This window comes from Strigops habroptila, chromosome 18, assembly GCF_004027225.2.
Source record: "Strigops habroptila isolate Jane chromosome 18, bStrHab1.2.pri, whole genome shotgun sequence".
NCBI classification, from domain to species: domain Eukaryota; kingdom Metazoa; phylum Chordata; class Aves; order Psittaciformes; family Psittacidae; genus Strigops; species Strigops habroptila.
This window is the reverse complement of record NC_044294.2, coordinates 764,372-785,718: the sequence shown is the minus strand read 5'-3', so window position 1 is coordinate 785,718 and position 21,347 is coordinate 764,372. Positions and strand designations below refer to the sequence as shown.

Genomic DNA, 21,347 nt, shown 5'->3' with positions numbered 1-21,347 from the left:
GGTGATTTATGGGCTAAAGCAGGGAGCAGGGATCGGGTTTGGCTTTTTCCTATGTGGGACCCACTGGGATTAACCCCAGTGCAGTCCATGGCACCTTGTGGGAGCATGGTTCTCCCCAGTCCTACCTGACTGCTGAAAGGCTGAGCCTCGGTAGCCAGGGTCCTTCTGAAGCTGGATCTCCTTCAGGGAGAAGATGGAGGCATCTAGGCAGGGGGGCAGAGGGAGGGGGGTCAGTCCAAGAGGGACAGCAGTGCCCCAGTGCAGCACTGCACCTCATCAGAGCCCTTCTCTCACACTCAATACTCTTGTCCTACCCAAACCGCTTCTTGCTCTCGTAGCCCCCATGTTCCCCCCGACCCTGCAGCGGGAACACCTCTGGGTGAGCACAGACAAGAGGCACCGGCCATAGCTGCAAAACCACCACCCTGGGGCTCCACGTGCACTTACTGTCGGGCAGGAGGTGCACCCGCTCCCCCAGGCTCTTGAAGTAGGCGTGCTGCAGGGCTGCCTCCGCCGAGATCCGGCCTTTGGCTTTGTACTGCGCACAGGGAAAGGCGGTTACACACAGGCTGCACGAGGGAGCTGCGCTGAGGCACACACGTACACGGCGTGTGCACATGGGTGCACCTATGCGCATGTGAGCACCCAAGCAATATAATGTATGTGGGTGACTGTGCGTCCAAACACCGCGCACACCACTAAGGCAGTTCCCAGTGCTGTTTGCACGTGCACAAGGCACAGCACACGCTGTGTGAGCACAGGAGCGCACTGGTCATGTTGTACCTTATGGATCGTCAGGTTTGTGTCCTCTCACTCGTGTTTGAGAGGACACAGTGTAAAGGTTGGCTCACCTTCCTTAATGGGAGGTGGTTTGGGATAGCATGGACAAGGCCATAGCTGTAGGGCCATGGCTTATCCTGCAGTCACAGCTCCCCTCCTGCCTGGCTCCAAAAGCAGTGTGAGGGCAACAGAGTACCTGCACTTCAGCAAATCCCTTTGCCACCCAGCTGGACTGCTTTACCACTCACCAGAAGGAGGTTCATCAGCAAGTCAATGCCTTCTGAGTCCAGCCTGAGAGAAGGAGGAAATAAAGAATGGAGCATTATTGCACCCAGGAGACATTGCAATGGTCAGTGCAAGGGACAAGTGGCACTGGGACCTCCACGCACAGCTGCATTAGAAGCTGCCACCACCACAAGGAGAAAGTGAAACTGGTCTTCCCCAACCAGCACAAGCCCACCTCATGACTCCAATGTCCCTGCTCAAGGAGGTACCTTGGGGCGTGATTTATTAGCGGCTGCGCTCGGTACTGTGTGAAATTGTAAGCCTTAAACTCCTCATTGGATGTTATTCCAGGCCAGGTCTCTTCTGTTGGGGTTCCTGGGAGGGGGAAGAGAGGGAAATGTGTCATGCTCATTTGGTGCAGAGAGAAGAGCCTCATGCGTGTGAGTGCCAGTGTCCTGGAGAGGGGCAAGAACTTCCCTGCCTGTGCATCCCATGCTGCCCACACTCTGCCCATGGTGCCCACACTCTGGCCATGGTCCCACACTGTGCCCATGCTGATCACACACTGCCCATGGTGCCCGCACTCGGTCCCCGGTGCCCGCACTCGGTCCATGGTGCCACTCTGCAGCGCTGCCGTCAGGCTCCCCTGGGCTGCGCTTTGCCACCGTTCCTGCAGTCAGGCACTGCCCTCGCGTGGGGATTCGGGAGACAGCAGAGGCCGAGCCTCACCCAGCAGCCTGAAGATCAAATGCAGCTCCTCCTTCACCGTGGAGCCGGGGAACATGGGCCGCCCGGTGACCATCTCGTAGTGGATGCACCCAACGCCCCTAAAGCAGCAGCAGAGACCCTGGGATGAGTGACGGAGAAGCCCTGTGGAAACCCCACCACCCCCTTGCCCAGGGCTGAGGTTCTGGGAGAGGGAAATGAGCTCCAGGAGCTGTGTCCCCTGTCTGCTACAGGTAACCATTCACCCTGAATGGCTCCAAAGACCTGAGCCCAGTGGACATGGAAAACAGATTGATCCCAGCACCCTCTGGTGTAACCAGCACTGAGGATGTACAGTGCCGAGGTGGAAATGCCCAACCCACCAGCTCAGAGAGCTCAGGGAGCTGGGGTTGGAGCTCACCACATGTCGATGGGTGTGGAATACTCGGTAGATCCCAGCAGGACATCAGGAGGCCGGTACCACAGCGTGACCACCTCATTGGAATATGTTTTTGTAGGGACTGACTTGGCTCTGGCTAGTCCTGAGGATGAAAAGGATGGGCATTAAAGAGCTGCACCTCTTCACAATGCTGCATCTTCCCCAGCGAGCTCCACTCACCGAAGTCAGCCAGCTTGAGCTCCCCTCTCTCATTGATGAGCAGGTTCTGGGGTTTGAGGTCTCGGTGCAGGATCTTCCTCCCATGACAGTAAGCCAGACCCCGCAGCAGCTGGAACATGAAGATCTGTGGGGAGGAGAAGGGGTTTGCATTTAGCATGGTGACACGGGCACCAAAGCGAGTCTGCTCATGGGAGGAAAGCCCCCTTGAAGCTGGCCTGGGCTGGGATGCACTACAGGAAGTGTTCAGGCCCATCACCAGGGGATGAACAAAGCCTGCATGCACAGTAATTCTATTTAGGGTGGCAGTGACTGGAGAAATGACAGAATAACAAGAATGAACTGCAAAGAGAAGGGGCATCCGGCCTCGCCCAGCCCTGCAGCACCCTGGACCACTCTCAAGGCGAGCTCCCCACACGCAGGCATCACCGTCCTACCTTCACGTTGTGCACGCTCATCAGGTTCCCGCAGTTATCAAGGTACTGCTTGAGGTCGTTGTCCTGCAACAAGAGGTACACCTCAGCCTGTCCTGCCCTTGGCCACCACCCCCCACCCGCAGCCGTCCCCTCATTCCCACACAAAGCCCCCCCAGACCCACCAGGTACTCGAAGACGAGGGTGAGGGACCGCTCCGTGTGGATGATGTCGTGCAGGGTGACGATGTTGGCGTGTTTCAGGTTCTTCAGCAATGACACTGCAAGGAGAGGAGATGGCAGGATGGGGCAGCAGGACCTGGGGCTGCCCTGTGTGACTGCAGCGATACCAGTCACCCCACACCACGCATCCCAAAGCCATCTGTGACCTAGCGTTGCTTTCTGCGATGGGGAAAAGCCCCTCCTGGCCTCACCTTCCCGTATGGCCGTGCAAGGTGCCCCTTCCTCGTGCTCCAAGCGGATTTCCTTCAGGGCAACGAGGTTTTCAGTCAGCTTGCTGCGTCCCTTGAAGACAGTGGCATAAGTGCCCTGGGTGGGGAGAGAGAAAGCACAAGCCATGCAGACCATTGACCAGGCTGGCACAACACTGGTGTACTCCATAACGCTTGGAGGAAGGATCACTTGAAGCTACAGAGCCAAGTTGGAAGCCCACAGAAAGACTTGGTCTAGGAATTGCCAGATACTGAAGGCATTTGGCTACAGCCTGTCCTTTGCACTACAAGCTGCCCTTCTAACCTAATTCAAATCCATACAGGGGTTTTGTGGTCTACTCACCTCTCCCAGTTTGTCCAGTTTAACATAGGTTTCCAGCTTCCCAAACCCAATATCTGACTGTAAGAGAGAAAGGAAAACATCACTGGGAGGGATCACGGATGCACCAGCATCAGGCTGCACCACTGCCCCTTCCCGCTGCCACCCCTGCAGCCCCCTTCTCCTCTCAGCCACCCCCCTGACACACCACCAGCCTTTCCTCGAGTGCTTTCCTACGTCCTGGTCTTTACCAGGACTCTGTTCATTGTGTGCTGGTCAACTGGAGAGTGAAAGGGACATCTTCCTATTGGGAACAGTAACTCTTCAATGCATTCTGAGACCTGCTCTCAGTGAAACAGGGCAACACTGCAACGCCACAGGTTTAGGTGTCGCTCCTTGCTGCTTTCTGTGGGGACAGAGACACCTCCTTGGTTACTCTGGATTATAAAGTCATGGAATGGTTTGGGTTGGAAAGGAGCTTAACATCATCTAGTTCCAACCCCTGCCATGGGCATGTGTGTGCTGGGGTAGGGGATGGTTCCCAAGGCAATCCATTGCCATGCCTTTCACCATCACCAGATGGAGCCGGATGGACAGCAGTCAATCAGCAGGCGCTCTGCTGGGAAAGGGGAGGCACTGAAGAAGCCCCCCGCACTGTGCCCAGGGCCCTGCCTGCAGGACCAGCAGCCCCAGGGATGCGATGCTCTCGCAGCATCCCCTGTTCCTCAGCTCTGCCCCATGGGAAGGCTTTTTCCTTGCCACAGGCACTGACCAGACCACAGAGCTCTCACGAGCTGCCACACGCAGCAGGGATGCTGCTTTCCCGCTCACACGGGCTGCATTTGGACCAGCAAATCCCAGGGGAACATAGCGGATCTCTTTATTCCATGTTGGCTCCCCCAAACCCTCTGCATACCCTGGGAACAGCTGTGTCCTGAGCAGGGAACTGAAGTGGCTGCTGCAATCAGAGGTGCTGTGCAAGCCCCAGAGCCATGAGTTTTGCAGGACCATGCCTTATTCATGGAGGGGACCACGAATATTGATGGCACATTGCTCTGGCTGTGTGTGATTTATTGATTAGACAGAACAGGCAGGTAAATGCAAGCTCTCCTTTCCTCCTCCCTGCCCTGAAAAGGCATGCCAGATCTGAACACGCCTGCTGAGACCTTGCTGTTGTCTCTGTAGAGCACTGAGCACCCCTGGGCAGCAGGACACACGCCTGCACGGTTGTAAACAGGGCACCATCCTACATATGCTGATGCTCTGCAGTAACAAAACTGAAACGCCAACGCTAATGCAAAGGCCAATTCATTATTTATCAGCATTTGCATTTCAAGCAGCAGCGGCTCTAGCGCTGGCTAAACCGCAGGAGGTTTTCCATCTCCTCCCATCTGGAAGAAGCCAGGCCAAGAGGAAAGTGAGGGATGTGCAGAGGTGAATGAGGGGATTTGCACAGCAGAGATGCATGTGTGCATGGTGGGGGAATGTGCACTGAAAGGGATTTGCATGGGCAGAGATGTGTGTGTTAAAGACACGGGTACAGGGAGCTTGCACAATGGGGCACTGCATGGGTAGGGGGCAATCAGCTCATGCATCTGCTGGCTGGGACTCGTGTGCATGCCGTGGGATGCTGTGCCCAGCACTGCATGGTGACACTTACGAGGGAAGCCCGTCGGGACATCCTGCTGAGGGGCTTGGGGAACTCCGGGCTCTCCATCTGCAGCTTCTGCAGGAACTCGGGGGGCAGGCGGATGTCCATGGGCAGGGAGAGGCGCTTGCTGACATCCTGCAGGGAGGGGCAGAGCAGCAGGTCATGAATGCACCATGAGAGCACTGGACACAGATGTTCTTCACTATGAGGGTGCTGAGGTGCTGGCACAGGGTGCCCAGAGAAGCTGTGGCTGCCCCATCCCTGGCAGTGTTCAAGGCTAGGTTGGACACAGGGTCTTGGAGCAACCTGCTCTAGTGGAAGGTGTCCCTGCTCATGGCACGGGGTTGGAACCGGATGAGCTTTAAGGTCCCTTCCCACCAAAACCATTCGGTGATTCAGGAAGAAATGCTCTCTAAACGGAGCTGATCTTAGTAATGGGGGCAGCATCTGTGGGACCCCTTGTCAAAGGAAAAGAGAAAGGGGAGGTGTGTGTGCACAGGGATGTCCGCTGGGCTTTGTCAGCTACCCTGGGAGTCATGCCCAGTGCATCCAAGAGCACGTCAGGGCTCAGGCCCCTGCGGATCAAACACCATCTCTTCCAGCCAGCAGGCAGGTGACAACCAGAACCCGCCGCATCCCTTCCGCCCGCCCCAGCCCGCAGCAGAACTTGCCTCCATGGAGAAGCGGCGCTGGTTGTTGTTGCGGTAGCGCACGGCCATCGGGGTCTGGCCTTCCCCCTCGGAGGGGGAAACAGGGCTGGTGTCTGCTCGGAAGTCCCGGCCAAGGTGTCCCAACTGCAGGTGCCCTTGAGCCAGGTCTGAGGACAAAGAGAAAGAAGAGTGAGCTGCTGGAGTGGCAGCAGAAGGGCCAAGGCACTTGCTTTGGAGGAAAGAGAGTGAGAGCAGGCAGAGATGCTCTGGGGCCATGGGAAAACCTTCTTCCTCTCTGTATCCAGGAGGCAGCGGGAATACCTGCTCTTTGCTCCAGCCTCCTGAGCATCACCACGCACACGGCTCTGCTCAGCAGCATCCTTCATGCACCCCCTGCAAGGAGGGTCCCTTTTGGGACACGGGGGGATGCAGAGACAGGAACTGCTTCACACCCGAGGCCATGCAGATCTCCCATGTCCCTGCCCAGTGCTCAAGCCAGCAGGCAGCGCTGGTGCAGCATCACCACAGGGGTGAGTGTTCATCTGAACCTCCTATTGTCTTCACTAACATTACATTAGACAGAACATGACGTGCACTTTGGAGCACCTCGGTGCCTGGCCATCGCTCTGTTCTAAGTCTGTATGAAAACAACCCAGAAAGAGAGCCCTGCCTCTGGGGAGGTTACAAGCACACAGACCTGATCTGCCTCAGGAACCACCAACACTAACAGACCTCAGGGCACTTTCCTCCAAGGATGTGACCGTTTCTCAGGAGGTGTTTGGGATTAAAGGCTCCAGAGCCACTGCAAAGCGACACACTCGAGGCTTTCCTGCCCCAACCTGCTGCACTCAGCCAGACACGCAGCCCTGAGGGCACAAAAGCTCTCTTGACAACCAAAGCAGCTCAGAGAAATAACTCTTCTCCTGGGACCCCAGGTGTGAAGCCTCACTGAGCCCAAGAAACCTTGAAAAGAGCAAGAAATCCAAAGCCCCTCTCCAGCTTTGTTGTGATGTCCCAGTTTGTGCTTCAGAGCCCTGTCCCTTGCCAAGCCCTCTCCCTGGGCTGCACAGACACAATCCCCTGCCTAATGCAGATCCCATGCGCTCAGGCAGCCAGGGATGAGCTCATTGCTGAAGGCTGGTTTTCACAGGGCAGTGAGCAGGGCTGGGACCTGGCTGCAGTTTGCTCAGCTGATGGATGAGAGGTGGCAGGCAAGTGAGCTGGGAAGAGATGTGTTTTCATGCCACGGTCATTGGAGGACCAGGGGACCTGGGAGCTAAGGGGTGCAGGGTGTCCTCGACAGGCAGCCCGCACCTAAGAGATGGGATCAGCCCAAGCCACTGGGCTCGGGAACATCTGAGACACTGCCAGGAGGTGTTGGTCAGACAGGCAAGACCAAGGCACAGAGTGACCCCTTCTCTCAGGACCGCTACAGGGCTCTGGTCCCCGTCCCTTGCTCACCATCTGTTTGTGCAGGAAGGGTTTGGAAGCTTACCCTGAATTAATCGCAGGTATGAAATTAATGTGGATCAATTAAAGTGGATCAAATCTTTTTAACTTGCTCGCTTCCTAAGCAAATTATCTGGAAAAGACCCAAAGGCCATTGAAAATCCGAGTGAAGGGAGTTCAACTAATCCACTTTAAATGATAGTTTCGGTGAATTTGTGCTGGTTCCCACATGTAAACAAGCCCAAGATCTTGGTCAAAGATGCAGCCTGCCCTGAAAAGTGCCAATCTGCAGCACCAGCAGCCCTCCAGGTAGATCAGTGTCAGTATCTTCATCTACAAGAGCATCAGATGTAAAGCCAGAGGTAAAACAACCTGAATATTCTGCACACAATATGGGATTGGGGATATTAAATATGGAATGAGACATGCAAAAGAGGTGAACGACCACAGGCTGGGAAGAGCATGTCAAAATACACAGAGAGGAAAGGTGGGATGTGCCACTGCATCCGTGTCGCCAGGTGCCCGCAGCACCCCGAGGTGCCCATCCCGCAGGGATGCTGGGGCTGGGGCTGCCCCTCGGACCTGGCTGGGTGCTCACAGCAGGAGATGGGAAGCTGTGGGCGTGCAGAGGTGAGGGCCTGTTGGATTCTGCTCCGGCATTTCATGTGGATTAGGGTGAGCCCCGACACTGCGGCTAATGAGGCTGCCTGGGATATCAAAGCAAGCTGAAGTGAGGCCGCAGACACAGCGGCTGCCTCCACCAGCTCCCGCCTTTCCTTATAAATACACTTAACCACTGCCTCTGCCAACACGAGCTTTGATCTCCCAAGGAAAGGGGCCAGAACCCTTCCCTGCTTGCCTGACTTACAGCTTTTAATTACTTTGCTGAGTGTGAACTCTCCTCTCAAGGCGCTGTTACACTCAGGAGGCAGGGCTGCGCTCAGACCTGGGATTATCCATCCTCCTTCCTCCCCCTCATCACCGCTTCTCTGTGGCCTTGCGCTCCAAAGGGCAGGTCTGGCTCTGATTTATGCCACTGCAAACTGGGAGTTACTCACCCTTTGCAGCCCGAAGACTGAGACTGTGTTTGCCCAGAGAAGCTGTGGCTGCCCCATCCCTGGCAGTGTTCAAGGCCAGGTTGGACACAGGGGCTTGGAGCAACCTGCTCTAGTGGAAGGTGTCCCTGCCCGTGGCAGGGGGTTGGAACTGGAGGAGCTTTAAGGTCCCTTCCAATCCAAACCATCCTTTGAGTCTATGATTCTATGATTTGTCCTGAGGACAGAACATGTTGTAGCTGGTCTGGGGCAAAGCCTCGGCACAGATACGAGCTGTTGCTGAATGGCACCAGCTCTTATCAAAGCAAATGGGAGACACCAAGATGTGATACCTCGGAAAATCTGGAATATGGGGAGGAATGTGTGAATGGGAAAGCCCAGGAGGAAAGGAAGAAGCCTCTGCAGCTGAGCAGCCACCATAGCTGAGGAAAGGCTGCCCAGGGGAGGGATGTGTGGCTGCATTCGGCACCCTGAGGCAGGCTCTGAGCACAGGCACCCCTTCCCCGTCTGCACTGTCAGACTCCACCAAGGTGACATTGCCTGTGACGGGATGTGTCCAGGCTAGAAGCTGTTTGCTTTTCCATTTGCCAGTTCTGCTTCTCTCAGGCCTTGTTTTATCAGCCTCTGTGGATGACATCATGAGAATTTCAGGGTAGAGAGAACAGAGCAGGGATTTCGCATCACATCAACAACCAACGAGACAGGTTTGTACCCACGAGAAGGCTTGCAAGAGTGAGAGCAGCTCTGCACATACTCCTGGAGCATCTCATAGAATCACATCACAGACTGGTGTGGGTTGGAAGGGACCTTAAAGCTCATCCAGCCTCTGCATCGCCCTCCTCCCCAAGGACAGGCAGAGACACTCACAGCCACCAAAGCGTAGGATTTGCAGCCTGCCATCACCTGTGAGTGCTGATAACCTGTGATTTCTGATGCTGGAGGGAAAATACAAACTGCGTTCCCTGAGGAGCTGGATGAGGTGATGAAAGAAAACCAATGATGCACTGATCTCTGCTGTGATTCGCACTCTTCTCTGCAACGGGTGATCACAGTGTCTGGACTGTCACAGGTCATCTGCTCACCAGGAGAGGAAAGATCCCTGCAGGCAAGGCTGCCTGCCATGCAGCCAGCCCAGGGGCATGGTCAGAGGTCCTGGGTGAGGGAGGTGAGACGTGAAGCAAAGGGGAAGAGAAGCAGCACAAGTGACTGCCGTGGCTCCGGGCTCTGCTACCAACTTTCTGCACCACTGCTGCAAAGTCATTCTCTGCACTTTGATTTCTCCATCTGTAAAATGGAGGAGATCAACCCCTTCGAGAGCTAAAATCAGAGCCCTCTCCAGACCCAGCAGCTCCCACGAGGTCCAAACCTCACCACAAACCCTGCGAGAGAGCAATCTGCACATAAACCCCTTCCTCATCCCTTCTAGCACCACCAAAACGATCCATCCCCCTATGCATCTGAAGCATCACCCCCCTCCACCATAGAATACCTCGAGTTGGAAGGGACCCACAAAGATCATCCAGTCCAACCCCTTCAGGCTGAAACCTCTGGCTACCTCAGGAGCAAGACCAGAAGCCCAGAGCATGGGGACTGGCAGATGCTGCTTGTGCTCATTTGCCATTCAAGGGCAAAGAAGAACCGTGACCAACACTCCATGAAAGCAGAACAGGGAAGTCTCCTCTCCAGCCCCTTGGTTTGCACAGCAGAGACAACGAGCCCAGGCTCAGCAACCCGGAGCAGAGGTTCCCCAAGGAAGGCAACTGCAGCAGTCAGCACCCAGGACTTTCTTAGCCTTGCACCGTTTTATCCCCACAGCTTCTGCACATCTAATTAAGGGCTCAAGTCTAATTATAGCCCTGACAGCTTGCTAGGGTGTGAGGGTAGGAGCAGGGAAGGATGAGGGGATGCTGTTCAGGGCAGCCTGGAGGGATAAAGAGGAGCACCAGGAGCTGCAGGAGTGAGGGAAGCCAGCTCTAAATCAGGTTCCCGTATCTCTTCTTTCAGGCAGGTTTGCTGGCAGAGAGACAACCCCTCCCTGCCGGTGCCAGGCAGTTACATCAGGGCCTCAGCCCCTGCTTGCAGCCCAAGCTTCCAACACTTATGGCTGCAGGGTGAGGGGAAGAAGAGCTTGAACGTGACCTGAGTGGAGCTGAGGGCAGCGACACATGAGCAGACTGGCCTGTGGCAAAGCAAGCTGCTTGGGTAGGAGGCAGCAGCAGGCGCATGATGTGATGGCCAGGAGCGGTCCAGCCTTGCTCCCGCAGCGGCAAATCTAGCCCTGGATGAATCAAGCCTGACTTTATCAGGTTTCCAAAGGCCTGTCAGTGCTCTGCCTGCTTGCCCATGCACAGCCGCCTTGGCGTGAACTCCTGTCTGTGCCTCCAGCATTGCCTCTCCCTCGATATGCCCACAGGAGACAGCAGGGCCTGCCCCAGCCTGCAGCGAGGCTGCTGTTTGCAGAAGGGATGTGCCCTGTTCAGCTGATGGAGCTGTTAACCCTAAACCTCCCTGCTCCCTGGGACCCCAGGAGAAGGCTGTGGGGTCCAGGAGCCAGGGATGGTTCCCTGGAGCATCAGGGATGGAGCCCCAGATGCTCCCCTGCTCTTGGTGGAGGTGTCAGCCTGGAGAGGGCTCAACCACCAACATTCTGGGGCAGGCAGGAGGAGACTCCACACTTTCCCACTCTACCTTAACCACAGATGTGTCATTCCTCTCCATTTTGTGCAAACACCTTTCCCTCCTAATAAGGCTTTCCTTATGCATGTGTAAATCTCTCGCAGATCAGATTGAATGACACGGTGTTATTAATCCTGCTGGATAGATGGGGAAAGCAACACAGACGCAGGGGCAGTAACTTTCCACACACCCAGAGAAAGGCCTGAGGGCTGGAGTGGAGATATTTGCAGGCAGCGCTGACCCCACATGCTCCTGACCAGCCCCAGCACTGCACAGGGGCCCGGAGGCTCCTCACCTTCATTCCTCTGGTTGTTGAGCTGGTTGAACTGCTCCGTGAACTCCGTCAGCGACTCCTCGATGGTCTCTGTTCGGGGAACCGAGAGTGAAAACCTCCGCTTGAAGTTCTTCATCTTGTTCATTTTAGCTCGTGCTGCGAGGGATGGCAGAGCCCTGCGGGGAACAGGAGAGAGCAGGCTGAGAGGCTGGACCATGCACGGGACAGCTCCCCCAGCCCCACAGCCCCCCGACCCACTGCTGGGGATCCACAGGGATCCCTGGGGACATCCTCCTCTCCTTGGCACCGCTGCTGTGTCAGAGCTGTGTCACCAGGGGAATCAGGGTCCTCATGTCTTTAGGAGCTGACTGTGGTCAAGACGTGCAGGGGGCTTTTCCTGAGCTAGTTATCAGTGGTGAGCCCAGAGCAGGGCTGTGCATGCTCAATCACAAGCACCAATACAGGCTGCGCCTTGCAGCATCCTTGGAAACTCCAGGAAACAGGGAAAAAGTACGGTAAAACTACAAGGAAAGCAGTGAGGAGTAAACAGGGGTTGGAAAGATCCAATACAACACCCCTTCCTGTACAAGACCTGTCCCCTGGCACTCTGCTCTCTGCTTTGCCCTTGCAAGAAAGACTTCCTGAGCCAGGAGCAAAGTGCTGAGTGGAGCCAGTGCCGGCGGGGGGATCCCCAAGAGCCACAGCAAGAGGAGATGCTTCCGGCTCACAAGCTCCCAAATGACTCATCTTGTAGAGGCTTTAGAATGGCCTCAGCCAAGGATCTGATTAAAGCAATAAAACCCTTAAAGGAAGAAAACCCCCACGGGACACATGGCAAAGCGTGCTGAGCTGAGCAGCCACAGGAGCAGGCTGAGGGAGCCATGTGCTGCTTTGCCTTTCCCGCTGTGGCTCCTGCCAGGCCTGTCTGTAGCTCAGCAGCACTGGTGGGACTGGGCTCTGTGCTTGGTTTGGTCCCTAGCACCAGCCCTGCTGCACTTGGGTGCTGTTCCTCCTGCCCAGCAAACAGCCAGTGCTCCCTGGACCTGCAGACATCAGTATCTCTCCCCCAAACAGCCACAGCTCTGCCCCTTCCAGCCCCAGGCCCCAGGAGGTTTGGGTTTGCCCCTCTCCCCTTCCTAATCTGATGAGCAGGGGGCTGCTCCTCCACCAGCCTTTATCATCTCAATCCTCTAACCTGCCTGGCAGGGGATTTTCCACTAACAGCACTGGACTCCTTTAATGCTCCTCTCAGCCACCGGTCCAAGGGGGATCTTAATGGGAAAGTCTCAGAATCCCAGGGTGGTTTGGGTTGGAAAGGACCTTAAAGCTCCTCCAGTTCCAACCCCCTGCCACGGGCAGGGACACCTTCCACTAGAGCAGGTTGCTCCAAGCCCCTGTGTCCAACCTGGCCTTGAACACTGCCAGGGATGGGGCAGCCACAGCTTCTCTGGGCACCCTGTGCCAGCGCCTCACATCATCCCTGGGTACCAAACAAGCACCAAAAGCTACACAAGATTGGTCCTTTCCTACACACATCCTGCAACTCCTCCTGGAGCAGGTCACCCCCCTGCTCCCGGCTGCTCCTGCTGCAGCTGAGCAGCCCAGTTCCTGGCTCTGCCTACTCCTGGGCTTATCAGCACAAAGTGATCACATTCCAGACTGATGTGATCAGACACAGCATCCGGGAGCTGGTGCATCGCGTCGCCAGGGCAACGGGAACACTTGGCTTGACATGCCTGCATCTGAAAGCTTAAAAGATTATCTGTCAGCAATAAAAACACTCCGTTTGGGTGTCTGCCAGGCTCTGCTGTGAGGCATGGCACCCTGCTGTGGGTGAATCCCCCGAGAATCCCAGGGATTCACCTGATCCCTCAACCATCCCCACTCGTCTCCCACCTTTAATGCTGCAAAAGCCTAAAGCTGAAGGCTCGCCAGCAGTGCTTGTGTACCTGGAATCAGGGCTGGGGTATCTGCTTGGGGGTGGGAAGGGAGGCTGGAGCCTGCTTTGAGTTGCAAAGTGAGGCAGGAGGATGCTAGACACATCCACTTGAGGCTTCAGACATTGAAATGTTGCCTCAGCACTACAGAAACAAAGATGCTGGCACTAGTGAATCAGGCATTAACAAATTCTCCATGCCGGTGCTTTCCTCATGGCCAAGAATAAAGCCTAAAGAATAAAATTCCTGATGCTCCCAGCAGGTACATCAGAGACTCAAACAAAAGACAATCTTTCCACACTAATGTTCAGATAAGCTCCCAATGATTATTCCTTCGGAAGAGAGCGTAAGCAAGTTTCCACACATCTCTGCACTCTGGTAGCATCCTGAGAGGCTTTTGCACGTGTCCATAACACAGTGCAAGGACACACTGGCAGCAGCAAGTGCTGCAATGACCTGACTTCAGAACCACCTGAAGGTACCAACCTGCCTTCACCAGGAACTGGCAGAGAAGAAAGAGTTGCATGAGATCACCCCTCGCCGGCCCCTCGAGATGCTTAAATCACAGCTCGGAGAGGAAGGGAGAGATTTAATAATGCTGTGCACCACTAAGAGTGGATGGAAGAGCGTATTCAGGATGGATCCCAACTCTGAGCACCATTCCCTTTCCTGCCGTTTTGGAAGGGGGACCCTCTCTGGGGCTGCTGTGCCCAAACCTGCTCTGTACTCATTGTCTTTAGAGCTCTGTGCAATTGTGGCTGTTTTTTCCAGCTAGACCAGGACCTACTTGTGAGGGAGTTCACATTGAAGTGTTCGTCAACTGGAATCGATGGGACCATTCCTATCCTCAGCCCTCTGCTCCTCCTGGAGAGGAATTGTCCTGCCCAGAGCACCCATTTGGATCCAGGTGCCCTAAAGCTGGGATTTGCTCCCCTCCTGTAAGCTTAGCATCCTGCGACCTGCATGGGGCAGGTAGTGGGGGGTCCCTGGAGGGACCCCTCCTTACCCTTGGGTGCGAGGAGCTTCATCCACCCTCTGGCTGCATCCCTTTAACAGCTAAGCGGAGCATCCCAGCCCTCTCCCACAGTGTGGATTTCAAAGGAAACCTTGCTAGTGGCTGCCTCTTGTTGTCCACCACATTTAGCGTACTAACTGAAGGCATTTATTGACTTTCTGAGAGAAAGTGGCACTTGCAAAGTGAAGCAATGACATCACTTGTTTTCCAGCCTGTGGGATCTCGAAGGGAATTGCAGCAAGCCCCGAACAGTAGTCATCTCCAGGATGGAAGAAGCTGGCTGCTTAACAACATGCAGAAACATGACGTTGCATGGTAGGACATGAAGGGAAGAAGCAGTCTAAAATGGCAATAGGGAATTTAGGCATCAGTAGGCAAAAATGAAATCACTCCAGTTGGGATTTGGCCAAGGCACAGGGATTAAAGCCAGAGTGTGAATGATCTGCACTTGCTGTAATATAGTCAGAGTAAATACTTGGCTGAAACACTTCAAAAAGCCTAAAGCTGAATCCCATCAGGAAAACCCATCACACGACCAAGACAAGATGTTAACGATTCCTTAAACACTGCGTTTGAAGCTGTAGTTGCTGCACTGGCAATAACCACACTCCCTATTTTACAGTGAACTATTCCCATAGGCATTCAGGCTGTGACTATCCACATGAATCTCTCTTGCATTTGCACAGCAAACCCCGCTGGCTCTCTGCTGTGGAATTCAAGAGGCAGGTATTTTAGGCACAGACAAACCATCATCAGTGTATGAAACTGCCCCCTTTCTCCCTCAGCATATTGCAGGGGCTCGGAAGCAAGGCTTTCAAGCAATAACCACTTTATTGCTTTTCACAAATGATAAGTGGCTCCATTTTTTCCCTTCCCATTATAAAAGACTCCTGCTCCCATTTCCCAGCTGAAAGGGTGGGAGGCTTGGAGGGCATAGGATGCTTGTTTTAAAGAGAGAGGTTAGCAGTTGTGTTTACAAGGCAAAATGAACAGCCCTATTCAGCAGTTGCAGCTCCCGCTCCCAGCTATGAGGCAGCATGGATTCACTCCTGCGAGTAGCAGAGAAATGATGGATCCTGCCCAGGGAGCCCTGTTTGCTCTGCAAACACAGCTATTGAGCATCACTGCATGTGGCTATGGGGCTACATAAACAAGGAGTCGCAGCACCAGTTGAATAAATGCCCCTCCTCACACCACAAGGCTGGAGACTCCCCTAAAGGGGCTACAAGAAACCTGGAGAGAGGCTTTGGACAAGGGCCTGTAGGGACAGGCCAAGGGGAATGGCTTTAACCTGCCAGAGGGGAGATTGAGATGAGCTCTGAGGCAGAAGCTCTTCCCTGTGAGGGTGCTGAGGCGCTGGCACAGGGTGCCCAGAGAAGCTGTGGCTGCCCCATCCCTGGCAGTGTTCAAGGCCAGGTTGGACACAGGGGCTTGGGGCAACCTGCTCTAGTGGAAGGTGTCCCTGCCCGTGGCAGGGGGTTGGAACTGGAGGAGCTTTAAGGTCCCTTCCACCCAAACCATTCCTGATTCTATGAGCTGAAAGTCAGACCCAACAGAAACTGCCCAGCACAGCCCCAGCTCCTCCAACGCTCCGAATTGGCTCAGCGAGGCCAGAGCCATGTCCTGGGGATGGGCACTGAGGGGATGGAGAGAGGTCTGAGGCTGTTTTGGGAAGCCAGAGGGGAATTCCAGCACACTGGGGAGGACTCTCACATACACCAGGGGCCATGCGGCAGCTGGGAATCCCAGCAGGGCAAGGGCAGGAGGGCAGGGAAGGATATCGGCCCCTGACCACCAAGTGACCGTCTCCGCGGCTGCTCAGCTGTCGGGATGGAATCCTCCCTGGGGTACCAAGCTCCCAGCTGCTCCCTGCCCAAAACAGATGCTGCAAAGCACAGTCGGAATGCTCGGGGCAGGTTAGTTCAGATGGACAGAGATGCAGCAAGGGCCAGCATGGCCCTGCAGAGCGAGGGCCACATCCTGCTCAGGCTCTGGGATGGGCAGTGATGTGCCCATCACACAGAGGTTTGCAGCAATTACTCTCTGCAGAGAAGGTGAGTGAGGAGGGCACAGCCAGGCCAGCTCTCTCCTCCCTCCGCATCTGCCTCCCGCTGCTCAGCTCTGAGCCTGACATTTCCCTCCGATGGAGTGAGCAAAGCCCCTGCCAGGAGGTCAAGATCCTGCGGGAAGGGAGAGCAATCAATTCCTGTTAATGTACAGGAGCCCTGTAGCAAACAGCAAGACCATCACCTCAGGGCAGGGACTGCACTGGGCAGAAGCCTGGCTTCCAGCATGCCTTGGTTTCCCCAGCTATAAATCAGGGATGATGACATGTCCTTCCTCCCCTCCAGCTTGTCGGTGTTTCCCTTGGCTGGGAGAAGCCTGGTTCACGGGGTGCACAGCACCCAGCACTGTGTGGTTCCCAACCCTCATCTGCAGCATTGCAACTACCCCTTAGAAAGTTGTTGTTAAGAGACAATCATGGGCTGGTTTGGGTTGAAGGGACCTTAAAGCTCACCCAGCTCCAACCCCCTGCCGCGGGCAGGGACACCTTCCACTAGAGCAGGTTGCTCCAAGCCTTGGAGCACATCCAGGTCTCAGACTCAAACAGACATGAGGATAACCTGGGAATGGTGAATGCTACGGGAAACTTCCTGCCCGCCCAGCCTTTGGAGATGTTATAAGCTGTGCTCGATGCACGGGTGAGAGTGGGAAGGAAAGCTGCTTTGCTAGATGCACATTTCTCCTCTCATTTGTCCCGGTGCTGACAATGAGCCCAGTAACAAGAGCACACAAAGGAGGTTTGTTCTGCCTTTGTATATTTTGCCTTTCTCTGTGTCCACAGCCCTGTGCGGTGCAGTCAGCAGTTCTCCCTTGGCTCTTCCCTTCCCGGCTCTTGGTGAGCTCAGGGCAGTGAGGAAGGCATTAAAATGATGGTCATTATTGCAAACACTGGGCACTTATTCCTCAGGCGATGCTAACCTGGTGTCCAGTGTTTGTCTGGAAGAACAATACACTGCTGACAGCCAGCTACATCCCAGTCCCGCTGGGAGCTCAGTGCTCGCATTGTCTGCTGCACTGGGCCACCCTGAAGGTGGTCATGTCAGTGTTTCTATGGAGCATTCATCCTCTCCAGGATCCCTGAAGATCCCCTGCTCCAGCCCAGCCACCAGTGCTGGTCTGCACCAGAAAGGGCAGCAGCAGGAAATAGAGCTCAGCAAAAGTGCTGAGTTTGCCCCTGGAGCCCAGCACGGCATTTGGCTCCGGGACAAGATGCTCCCTTTGATATTGCATGTGCTATGGCAGCTATCTAAGTTATTGAGACTTGATTCATGGTCGCTCAGGAGCTCAGGGAGTGCGTCCCATTGGCAGCATTCCCCACGATGGCAGCGCTGTCTCACTCATAGGACAGTGCTAGACCATAACCCAGGAGACCTGGGCTGGACCGTGATGCTTGGGAGCAAGGAGCTGTGCTGGGATTTGCACTTTGCAGCTCAGGTATGCTCCAGGAAATGCTGCTCATCAGCCACATGATATTTAGCCGTTCTCTTCCCTCTTCCATGACTCACTTTCTCCTTTCATCCTTTTATCACCCAGCAGGCACATCCTTCACAAACATGCCACTGTGTGTACACCAAGCTCCAAGCACTGCGAGCAGCTACTGCAATACCAACACAAGTCGTTACTGAAGAGGAGCATTCCCAGAAAAAGCCAGCCTGGTCCTTGCCTTTCCTGACCATTAACTGCCACAATCCAAGCTGCATCTGAGGCCGATCGGCTTGACCCTACTGCTCTACACCAGCCCCTGCAGACCTCATGTCCTCTGCTACCCTCTCCCACCATCACCTCCTGTTACCCGGCCATCATTTCATGCCCCAAAAGCAACAGAGGGTCCTGAATGTAGAAGCACAGCCCAGAAAGTGTTCATGGATCCTGCTGAAGACATTCCATACAGTCAGACCAAGCCCTGTCATCCCCGCAGCTGGCAGCCAGCGATCCCAGTTGGCTGGGAGAGACAAAAAGGGTGCCAGCTTCTAACTGCCAAAGAAAGTCATTCTCCATAGCACAAAGCCTCTTATTTTCTGTCCCAGGAGCGTTTAACCTGTGGGTGAGGCTGTCAGCACCTGCCTCTCCTTTACTGCTGGCTGGGAAGGAGGATCCACATTATGGGAGAGGATCCCTGACACAGGAGAGACCAAGTCCCACCAAGCCTCTTCACCATCCCGGGGGATGAAGCTGCGCAACACTGCCATCCACACCCTCACAATGTAGGGTCTGCTGCTGCCTTCTTAATTGCTATTTTCATTCCTCCTTTTCCTTCTCTTTGTTTTAATTAGAGCTTTCATTCTTTGCCCAGCCCACACAGAGCTCCCAGAGCTGCCGTGCACACAAGAGCTCATGGAAAGCCTGGATTCGCTTTGCCTGCAGTGGTCAGGAGGAGCCAGGAGAGGTTGTCTCCTTCTCTAACAGAAGATACTGGAATGTTCCTCCTGTGACCCACAGTTTTATTCCTCTTTCTGGCACATGAGAACAAGGCTGGAAGGAGTCAGCTTTGACCAGGGCTGTGATCACGGCTCCGCTGGCATCACGCTGCCCCAGCTCCACAGGGACAGCTGAGCAGGGGGATCACACAGTCCTGCTGCCCAGCTCCCCTTTCCAAAAGCATTCCTAAGGAGGGTATTTAAAGAAGCAGAAATGACATCCTGTGCACCCGACAGTCACATGGAATGTGTGAAATGCAGCTACCTCTGGTGCAAAGAAAAGGAGCTCCCAAGGAAAAGGTGAAGAAACGAAAGCCAGATTCTTGTGAAGAGGCTTCTGAAAGGGACCCTGGTGTCAAAGGATCTTGACAGGACTGAATTTCCCAGAAGAAGAAGAAGAAAGGAAACAGTTTTAATCTAAAGAGAAGCACAACATTGATAGGAAGCAGCAGCACCCCGAGCACTCAAAGCAGTCAAGAGCTCGGCACTTGGCCACATGTTTTCTAGGAGACTAGAACTGCGAAGAGTCCAGGCTTGTCTTGCTCTGCCCTGATAAACCGCACTCATAGAAGGGTTGAGCCGTCTGCCAGTTATGCTCTACAATCCATAGATCCATGGATTTCTGTGCCACCCAGCCCTGGCAATGGGAGGAGGAGCTGGGGAGACTGTACAAGCAGCTCCACAGGGAGCGAACGCTCCTTCCTCCCCCAGGAAGTTCCCAGCTCAGATCCAGCAGCTCCTTGGAGCTGATGCTGCCACTAAACCAGAGCCCTCAGACAGCGACAGGAAAAGAAGTGAATGGAAGGGGATGGTGTTCCTGACCTCCTCATCCCCAGTCCAGCAGTTGGCAGCACCAGTTAGGGACTGGGTTTCACCCCAGGATGATGCTCTGGAGCAGCAGTACCACTGCTTGGCATTAGGCACATAAACCCCTTTGCAGCAGGGTTTCGGATCTGTTTAAAGCTCTGGAACAGTCACGTGGCAGGAAGGCAGTGAGCAAACACTGCAGGTCCACCGCCCTGCCAAGGGCTGCACTCAGCTGGTATTTAATCTTGAACTAGTTGTGCAGGCACCCCCGGAGGGCTCTGCGCACGTGCGCGGATGTGTTCCTCCCTCAGGTGTGAGGCAGATGCAGTTGCACAGGTAGGGAGTGTGAAGAGCCAACACTCGAGGAAACCCAGGATGCCAAAGCACAGCACAAGCTGTAATTGCTTTTGGCACCCCTGTCTCCCCCATCGTGATAAAGATAATGCTGAAATAGCTTTTACCCAGACCCTTCCTTATCACGATCACTGCAGTGGTGCTGAGAGGGGTGAGATGTTCAGTGGGCATCCGGGTGATCTCTCTGGCTTGGCTTTGCTTCCCAGATCCAGAGCCCACACCTCATCCTCATGGGATTGCTCTGGTCCTTGCTGCAGCCAGAGATGAGAGAGTTCTGCTCTATTAAGCTGCTGTCAAGGCTGGAGGAAGGCAGGAGATTTCCTGAGCCAAGAGGCGGGTGCCAGGGATCCCAGAGCGATAACAACACTGTTTTGAGGTGGTGAACTTGGCAAGAGCTCTGTGTTGCTGCTGGGATGCCAGGCTTGGAGACACCCTTGTACCAGCATGAACAGCCTCCAGGGATGGTTCTCCCTTGCCCCTGGCCCCTGCACATGCACCACCTCAAAAGCCACCAGCTTTGCCTGCCCCTGGGGGATGCATGACTGCTGCAAACCCTTAAAGCTGCTCCTGTGCAGAAGGATTTCACTTGCTCTCCTGTCCCTGTGCTCCCCATCTCGACGTTCAGGTCTTGATCCATAGTCTGAAGGGAACCAAGTGTCCCTTCCATTCCTTCTCTGGCTTCTCAGATCTCAGCACTGATACCATAACACTGTTCTCCTTCTTTCTGCACATGAAGCAAACAGCCAGGGGTTGGGCAAAACAGTGAAAAACTGAGATTGTCTGGGCCACATGCAGGGAAGGAATCATGCAAAAACAAACCAGAGGAGATTTTCACAGTAGCAAACGTCTCAGGGAACAACTACTGAAAGCAAATGATCCTCAAATAGTTCTGCTCCACTTAGGATTTGACTAGCACAAGCAATGTTAAACAAGGGGCTCCCCTAGGCATATGGAAGCTCCTGAGGGTTGTCATCCAGCTTGGACATGTGCTCACAGGGCAGAAAGCTTCTCAGTAACTGTCTCAGCTTCCTCAGAAAGAGCTGAGAGAGCAGAAAGACAGGAGCCTGGTGTGAGATGCTCCTCATCCTGATGTCCTCTGGTACCTCCTTGCCCCTGGGCAGCCCAGGGTAGGATGCGCTTGCAGCTCAGACTGTCCTGCTGTGTCCCTGCTGCACCTCCTCTGCTCAGGAAGCTCTTTGCCAGGTATTTTACACCAGCAGCACCATCTTCCTTAAACACAGGGGTGGCTGTGGGAATGCCCAAGAGCCCAGGCCCTGTGATGGTTCTCCAGGATCCCAAATGCTGGAGATCCTGCCTTCTAGGAAACCTCTGTCCCTGAGAGAGCAGCACATGCTTGCAGGGCACCCTCCGCCGTCCTTCTGCACTGCCTGTAGGCACCTACATCCCTGATATCCTCACCCTAAACACCACCACGGCTCCAACATCTTCATGTTACATCAACCATGGCCACGTCTGGATACCAAACAGA

General features: G+C 54.7%; 1 protein-coding gene across 3 annotated transcripts in view; it reads right to left on the bottom strand.

Annotated features, from left to right (window-relative positions):
* CDK18 (cyclin dependent kinase 18) overlaps positions 1 to 21,347 on the bottom strand; it is a 44,648-nt gene that overhangs the window by 3,907 nt on the left and 19,394 nt on the right. For 2 of the 3 annotated variants that reach the window (XM_030473397.1, XM_030473396.1), the window contains exons 2-15: positions 11,286 to 11,440; positions 5,832 to 5,977; positions 5,170 to 5,295; positions 3,534 to 3,590; positions 3,173 to 3,287; positions 2,925 to 3,019; positions 2,764 to 2,826; positions 2,330 to 2,453; positions 2,132 to 2,252; positions 1,735 to 1,832; positions 1,275 to 1,380; positions 1,029 to 1,071; positions 448 to 538; positions 126 to 203 (exon numbers count right to left, since the gene is read on the bottom strand). In XM_030473397.1, the coding sequence (XP_030329257.1) occupies positions 126 to 203; positions 448 to 538; positions 1,029 to 1,071; positions 1,275 to 1,380; positions 1,735 to 1,832; positions 2,132 to 2,252; positions 2,330 to 2,453; positions 2,764 to 2,826; positions 2,925 to 3,019; positions 3,173 to 3,287; positions 3,534 to 3,590; positions 5,170 to 5,295; positions 5,832 to 5,977; positions 11,286 to 11,409 (1,387 nt within the window). In that variant the 5' untranslated portion in view covers positions 11,410 to 11,440. Of the gene's footprint in view, positions 1 to 125; positions 204 to 447; positions 539 to 1,028; positions 1,072 to 1,274; positions 1,381 to 1,734; positions 1,833 to 2,131; positions 2,253 to 2,329; positions 2,454 to 2,763; positions 2,827 to 2,924; positions 3,020 to 3,172; positions 3,288 to 3,533; positions 3,591 to 5,169; positions 5,296 to 5,831; positions 5,978 to 11,285; positions 11,441 to 13,213; positions 13,237 to 21,347 lie in introns of those variants that run through there. The other variant, XM_030473398.1, reaches the window with a different exon arrangement.